Genomic DNA, 8,482 nt, shown 5'->3' on the forward strand with positions numbered 1-8,482 from the left:
ACTGGACGAGGCTGCGGACACTTGCTCTTGTAGAGTATGAACTGTGCTCTCGAGCTGCTGAAGGAGTAAGGTGACCAAGACACACAATGCACATGGGGAAGGTAATTACCATCGTCAGTCGCACCAAAACTGACCAGTTCCTTAAGTTAGCCTACCATGTTTTTTTATGAACATTATTTACTGTATTGTACATATTTGAACTGACACAGAAGCCTAGTGTTATATGTTATGAACATTCATAAATGAGTAAGAGGCTGGCAGCTTGCCCTCCCAATCCTGCTTTGATAACATAGAAGAAAGCCATATCTGTAGAAGTAGAGCATTGTGACTAAGAAGATTCAGGTCAGAACATATATTTTGATTTCAGGAATCTACAAAATTATAATTTCCTTATTAATGGACACTTCTCAGAAACGGACACATTTTTCATTTACTTGAATTGACTAACACGCACTCTATAGTATATCAGCAGTGGTAGCACCTTGAAGGTACTCGTACTTGGTCGCAGATTCCCGTCATTTACCTGTCGGTTCTTAGGAGCTCAGATCCCTGCCAATAGGAGGAGGATGACTGATGCCACTGTAGGTCAATTGGAAGAGTATCTTATGCAAAATTGAAAGGTCATGTTTTGTTCCCACCGGTGTCTGGTTGGCCATTCTCATTCTGTACTTAGCATCTTGTTCTATTTGATTCTTCTTCTGTCTTTGTTATGCACATTTACAGAGTGTGTTGGAACTTTTGAGCTTGATGATGGTTTTCCTTTCTTCTTTTCCTCCTCCCAAAATCTCTTCATGAACTTGCTATGCTGTTTCTTGCATTCTTCCGTCCATTGTTTCGCTGTGGTTCTTTTAGCCTTTTCTGCGAACGTGTGCTTTGCAACCAGAGTTCCAAAAGCCTTGCGATCCCTGATGGTATCTTCTGTGATGTTCATTTCTTTTAAGTCCTGCTGTATTTCCTCTAACCAGCTGATTTTGACCTTCTTTGAATTATACCAAGCAGGTTTTTTTGCATATCTAGTGTCGTCCATTCTACAAATGTGACCATAAAATTTCAATCGTCTCCTGTGTATGATATCTGTGAGCTTGTCCATTGCTTTGTACAAATCTACAGTTTTTCTTTTCATCCATATACTATTTACATGAACGGGGCCATATATTTTCCTAAGAATTTTTCGCTCTTTTTCAATTTCATCAATTTTAGAGTGGCCTCCTAGAGATGTGGTTTCTGAAGCATACAAAGCTTCCGGAAGAACAACAGTCTTGTAATGCCGAAGTTTTGCATTTCATCACTAGTTTATTGTAATGATTCCATGTTATTCATTATGCTTTCAGAGCTTTCCTGTCCAATCCGTATGGTACAATAATTTCTCCTACATATTTGAAGGAAGGGACCTGTTTGATTATTCCATAATTTGTCTGTAGTTGGGATCTTTGGATATTCTGGTGTCCATTAGCCATGATATGAGTCTTCTCATATGATATTTATACTATTTAATTATTATTTATTGACTTATGTTATATGGCGTCGCTTAGGCTGTGAAGCCAGCTGTTATGCCACTCCATCTTATATATGCTACAGAGTCTTAAGGTTCCTAGTAACATATAATTGATTATGAAATTAAACATATAATAGTTATAAACAAAATTACTGAGAGTTACTATAAAGAAACATTACATCTATATATTAAAAGAGCAAAAGTTGCCTTCCATCAGTAACTTGTATCTGTCTGGACTAAAGAAGAACTACCAGAACACTGGACAACAGCCCTCATTCACCCACTGCACAAAAAAGGAGACAAAACCGACCCTAATAACTACAGGCGAATCTCGCTCCTAGACATAACATACAAAATCTTTTCAATAATCATCCTTAATAGGATAAGTTTACAACTTGAGAAAGAACTAGGAGAATATCAAGGAGGTTTCAGACACTGGAGGAGCTATCCAGATCAGATCATTAGTCTTAAGTTGATAATGGACTGTAACAGAAGAACCAGAGGTACGGTGATAATGTTTGTAGATTTCAAGAAAGCTTACAATTGCATCCATAGAGAATCTCTGTTTAAAATTTTAAGACACCTTGGACTACACCCCAAATTAAGAAACATAAAATTGACTCACACTAAGACCAAATCAAAAGTGAAGTTTAGGGGTGAAACATCAGAGACATTTGAAATTAAAACTGGATTATGACAGGGAGATGGGCTCTCACCACTATTATTTAATTGTGCTCTAGAAATGGTAATGAGGGAATGGTTTAGGAAATGTCCCCCAAAAATAAAGATTGGCCAAAAAGTCAAAACAAATTGCCTGGGTTTTGCCGACAATTTAGCATTACTAGCAGTTGACATAAAAGAAGCAAAAACCCAGATATCAGAACTTGAAAACATTGCAAGTAAAATTGGCCTCCAAATATAATTTCAAAAAACAAAAATTATGCCCTAAAACCCAACACAACTAAAAGAAGTTACCATAAATGGTAATAAATTCAAAACAGTAACTCAATTTAAATATCTTGGAGAAGTAATAACACATAACCTAAATGAAAAACTCTCAATCCAAACAAGAACAAATAGATTAGCTAAAGCACAAAAGTTAACATGGGATATCTACAAAAAGAAATGTCTATATCAATAAATGCAAAATCCTATGTGGTCATAAAAGAAGAAGCTCCATGGCTAAATGGTTTAGCGTGCTGGCCTTTGGTCACAGGGTTCCCGGATTCGATTCCCAGCAGGGTCGGGAATTTTAACCATCATTGGTTAATTTCGCTGGCTTGGGGGCTGGGTGTATATGTCGTCTTCTTCATCATTTCATCCTCATCACGACGCGCAGGTCCCCTATGGGCGTCAAATCAGAAGACCTGCATTTGGCGAGCCGAACATGTCCTCGGACACTTCCGGCACTAAAAGCCATACGCCATTTCATTTCAGTGCAAAAATAAAACACTACAACACAGTTATAAAACCGGAAGCTACATATTCAGCAGAAACACTTTTTCACCTGAATAAACAGTGAAAGACTTCAGAAAATTGAAAGGAAAATTGGAAGAACCTGCATCAACAGAAAATACCAGAAAGATTGACAGTGGCGGACAATACCTAACAAAGTTGTGTACAAAGAGCTAGAACCCATTACAGATACTATGCGTAAGAGGAGAGCGGGATTCTTTTGACAGCTCATAAGGATGCAGGATTTGAGACTTCTGAAACAACTAGAACAACACAATCTCATCTAAAAAAATACCACAACAGGATGAAAAATGGATCAGAGAAGTAAGGATCTGAAGGAAATAGGCACGAAGATCTAAGCATCTGAAGAAGAACTGGGGGGACTGCAAAGCCCGAACAATCCCTTCAAAGAGACCTGAACGCTGGACTGACTAAAGTGATCCTATGCGGTCATAAAACAAGAAGAAGAAGAAAAGAGTTTACTAAAAACAGCTTTTGCAAATCCATCCATCCGTTCTACTAGACCGATTTGCTTTATTTTTCGTTTTATTCCCTCCAGAATTACCTGCCAGTGAATCACGAGACATTGATAGCCTTCTAAGTTCAGCCAGGTTTGAGGAATCATAAAATCAACATTAAATGATCACTCCAAAAACTGCAGGCGAAGGCTTACCCTTACCCGCAGTACACTCTGTACTTAGCGGGTTGCTACGTGACTAACATTTTCATATTCTGATATATTTTCATCCTTTGTAATGTCATTGCATGCAGCCATGGTTGATTACTACATGTCAAGCCAGAGACCATATACCCTACTTCCTCTGATCATGGAAGAATACTATTCCCTGCTACATACTCTGATTCTGTAACCTTTCCCAGCCTCCAAGTATATTCATCAGATGACAGAACGTTCCTAACAACTTACTTGCTGCTGAGAGAAAAATGTCTACGTACAAACAGGCCCCATCATTATCTCGGAACACCTATTGAAGGATACCTAGCTACACTCGAAAGAGTGAAGGCCATGTATCTTAAAAAATGTTCTCTGCCTGGCAAAAAACACTCCTTCGAGACTAAGCTATGAGCTCACAAGACAACTGTTCTATGTAGAAGAACTGCGATTAAAAATACCATTGCCTTCTACGACACAATACCAAGCTTTACATCAAGAACTGCAGGATAAAAAAAGTGAATGTAAGGATAGATTTTTAGCAGACAACATGATGGCATCAGATGTTTGAATTCTGACTACGAACTGGGGCATAGCATAATGCGCTTCTTATCAAATGTTCATAAAAGCATTAAAAAGGGCAGACAAAACAATATGACTATGAGAGGCTTATCAAGACGAATTATCTGACCTATTTATAACGAATGCTGCGGAGCAGCGCGGATCCAATAGTTATATACTAATTTCTTAAGGGCTGTGTACCATTTATAACATCTCTTTTTAAATATATTTCTACTATGTATGTCCCTAGTTAGAGCCTGTTGGGAATTCCAGGAATGTATGGTTGCAGGTGTGAATGAGTTGCCGTAACTTGTCGTGCGGCAAATTGGGAAGCTCAGCAGGGAAGAGGTTTTGTTTGTAGAGACAGGTATTTAAGATGTGTTCTCAGATAACTTCGTGTGTCTGTGTCTTGAGGATGTTGTGGACAAGCGAGACAGTGTGAAGGTTTCTTCTCTCTGCCAAATAAAACCACGACAGCTGTTCAAGACAGGGTGAAGGGCAATACCTAGATGTACTTAATACAAAATGGACGCATGGATTATAAGCCTGCTGAAGTTTAGCGTTAAGTTCGGTGTGTTTTGTATTACATCACCATTAACCAAAGATGGGTGGAATTATGCTCTGAACAAGTAACTTTCTTGTGTTTAGTGGAAGGAGATCCCGTATGCTTTTAAAGGAGTGCAAAGTAAAGAATACTCGTTGGAAAATTTTAATGGTGTGCTGTGTCCAGTTTTAAGTGGTTATCAAAAACGAGGCCAAGGTTCTTTACAGTTTCATTTATTTTTATCAATGTTGCAAGGAATACGATTGGAGGAATTTTAACACTTTTCAGTTTGGTATGATTATTTTTACATCCTATTATGATTGCTTGTGATTTGAATGGATTCGGGTATGTTTACTCCAGTCTTTCATATTTTCCAGGTCATCGTTTACTTTGTTAAATTGTAGTTGGATGTCTTTTGGTTTTGTATGTATATATAGTTGAATGTCATCTGCGTAGAAATGGTATTTACAAGTTTTTGTATGTTCTGGTAAGTCATTTACGTACAGTGAAAATAGTAGTGGTGCTAGAACACTGCCCTGAACTACGCAAACTTCTGTTTGTTGCCAGTGTGATACTTTTGTATCTGCGCTGTTGCTGCCCGGTTAAAAACGAGTGCAGCCACATCAGTGTGCTTGAAGAAAATTTTTGTGCTTGTAGCTTACATATTACTATTTCGCTGTTTACACGGTCCAATGCTTTACTTACTGTAGGTCTAAAAGAACAAGAATAGTCATTTGTCCGTTGTCCATTTCTGCTTGAAAATCATTTGTAACTTTTAGTAGTGCTGTGGCTAGGTGTGAATCCAGACTGGTATTTGTCGAGCATCTAAGGTGAAATTCTGAAGGAATTTAATCGTATAAAGTCCACCTGTTCAATACACATTTGCCTTTTGATAAATGGTTTGTCTAAAATTCTACATAGGACATGTTTCGACCTAGGCTAGAGGTTATCATCAGCTAAAATAACACAAAGATGAATGACATATACAAAAAGCAGTGTTACATAAAAGAACTTGAGATAAAATACTATCAACAATTGCAATGATAAACTGTTCGAAATGTTCATAGCTTCAATCTTGGACGAATTTCGTTGAAACAGGTGTGGGTACAACCATATGTAATATAACTGTTGGTTGGCTGGAGGAATACTTTAAACTTGTGAAGTCTGTTAAATGTTGTTCTATTTGCCATGCTTTTGGAAACGATTGAAGTTTTTAAATCCGTCAAATTTGTATATGTCTTTCATCTTTGTGTTATTTTAGCTGATGATGACCTCTAGGCTAGGTCGAAACATGTGCTACGTCTATGTAGCTTTTTAGACAGACTATTTATCAAATGGCAAACTTGTATTGAACAGGTGGACTTTACACAATTAAATTCTTTTAGAATTTTCCTTAGATATTTAAAGTCAATACGGAACCAGAATGAAGTTCATTACTTGTAATAATTTGCCGAGTAGTTTGTGTTTAAGGTAATATATCTGGTTGTGGACGACCTTTTCTAATATTTTACTAAGACAAGGAAGTATGAAAATTGGTCGAAAGTTGGTTTTGTTGGATTATTGATTTTTCTTATGGGTCGTATTATGGCACTTGGGGAAGATTCCTATTATGAGTGAAGTACTAAATATATGTACTAAATGCAGCCTAATGAACTGAAATTCTATTTCATATTTGTGCTGTGTTCCCAGGAGCCGGATCGTGTCCAGAATGCAACGTTCCGCTGCGGAGGAGCAACTTCCGGGTGCAGCTGTTCGAGGACTCGATGGTGGAGAAAGAGGTGGACATCCGCAAACGGGTGCTGAGGGACTTCAACAAGAAGGAGGAGGACTTTGACTCACTGCGGAGCTACAACGACTACTTGGAGGAGGTGGAGACCATCATCTACAACCTGGCCAACAACATCGACGTGATCAACACCAACAAGCGCATTGAGCAGTACAAGAAGGACAACAGGGAACAGATTCTGAAGAACAAGACGAAGCTAAGCAAGGAAGAACTCGAGCTGGAGAACATGTTGGAGTTCGAGAAGGCGCAAGAGGAGCTGAGGAAGAAGGAGCTCATGAAACTCGAGGAGGAGGAGAAGAAGAAGAAACTGAGGGACAAGGAGGCGCTCATCGACGAGCTCATGTTCTCCACCGAGGATGCCAACAACATCGTGCAGACGTTTGCCCAGCAGGCGCAGGCCACCAAGGAGGAGTTCAAGCTCCCCCCGCCCGTAACAAGGGCGACGCAGTTCTCGACGGGAATAGAGTTCGGCCAGCAGGCCTTCCTGCCGTTGCCCAAGGTGGACGAGGGAGAGCCGTTCGTGTACAAGGCGCCGGTCGTCGAGATGGACGGGCCCGTGCCGCCCTCTTGGCAGCAGCTCGAAGACGCGGGCTACCTGAAACACGTGCGAGGCGAGACCGCGCAGGATAGAGCGGGAGGCTACCGCGCCAACATCTCCTGTCTGAGGGCTCTGCAGGAAGCACTCGTTGGCCTGTACCACGTCTCTGAAAGGACCGAATTGTTCGATTGTGCCGAAGGGTGAAACCTTGCTGCAAGTCTCAATTGAAGTGTCTATTTGACATTTTTATGTGTATAGTGATGAGAATAATTGAAATGATTATGCCATCTCGCCGAGAAGGGCACACCCCTTAATTGAATCATTTGTTTGAGAAACAGTGTTTCTTGACTTTTATGATGGTTACCAATATTTTTGTGATTTCAGATGCAAAATGAAATATTGGATCGCGTCTGCAGGCCAGAGATACGTGCACGAGGATACAGTCTTTGTGTCTGTATCGTGAAAATATTAGTAACTCGTATATTGTCAAAAAGTGGAGAAGCGCTGTTTCTGAAACACGATTCCCTTGTAGAATTTACTCGAAAGAGACAGAATAACATACAAATGACAGATATGGAAGCACGTTCTGTTGGCAGCTGGCTTTACAGGAAAGCAGGGAGGAGAGTGCCTCTTTGGCAGTAGTGCCAACCAAATGGACAAAAATATTAAAATCAAGCTCAGTGTGAACAGCATGCATCATAACGAGTAAGAAGAACTACTGTCAGTACGCTGCAACGGCTACAACTGTTCTTGTATTTCACCAAAATTTTCTGATCAAGAAGGCGTAATCAATATTTCCCATAACCCCTGATGATCACTGGAACCTTTGAAAAAGGAATGCAGTAGGAAATGGAAATTACAAACAGGGGCTGGTTCAAACTTATCTAATGGGAACAAATAGTGGGGTTCTCCTATTCAATACAATACAATGTTATAAGATGAATTATAACATTTTATTATTAATGGGACCAGTTTCGATGTTGTGCATCATCTTCAGCAACAAAATTAAAAAACAAAGAATGACAACTTAAGGTTACAAAAAAATGCATACAAGTGTACACAAATGTTATAAATGATGGGAGGAATGACTTGATTAAAAACACGAGTCGTGAACATTAACTTGTAACATTAAGCTAAAAGTCCTCTTTTCTAAAAATATATGTGTAAACGTCCTCTTAACAAGAGTTCACCGAATCTTAAAAACTCTGAATGATATGTGACTTGATTACAATGAGCTGAGGACAACAACTTATATCACTATCTTAAAAGAGTAACACCGTATTTTTCATGAAAATATTTGTATGAAAATCATCTTGATGAACATTCACCAAGTCTTGAAATAAATGGTGCAAATGTTAAGAACTTCAATCAAAAACATTTTGTTTTACATACATTATCATTATAGACTGTTATGCCTTTCAGCATTCAGTCTG

General features: G+C 39.1%; 1 protein-coding gene across 2 annotated transcripts in view; it reads left to right on the forward strand.

The window, feature by feature from the left end:
• Positions 1-8,065, forward strand: part of Mat1 (CDK-activating kinase assembly factor) — a 32,192-nt gene extending 24,127 nt beyond the window's left edge. For both annotated transcript variants that reach the window (XM_067156245.2, XM_067156246.2), the window contains exon 3: positions 6,415-8,065. In XM_067156245.2, the coding sequence (XP_067012346.2) occupies positions 6,415-7,253 (839 nt within the window). In that variant the 3' untranslated portion in view covers positions 7,254-8,065. The remainder of the gene's footprint in view (positions 1-6,414) is intronic.
• Positions 8,066-8,482: the final 417 nt, after the last annotated feature.

The sequence above is a fragment of the Anabrus simplex genome, chromosome 12 (assembly GCF_040414725.1).
Source record: "Anabrus simplex isolate iqAnaSimp1 chromosome 12, ASM4041472v1, whole genome shotgun sequence".
Lineage (NCBI taxonomy): Eukaryota > Metazoa > Arthropoda > Insecta > Orthoptera > Tettigoniidae > Anabrus > Anabrus simplex.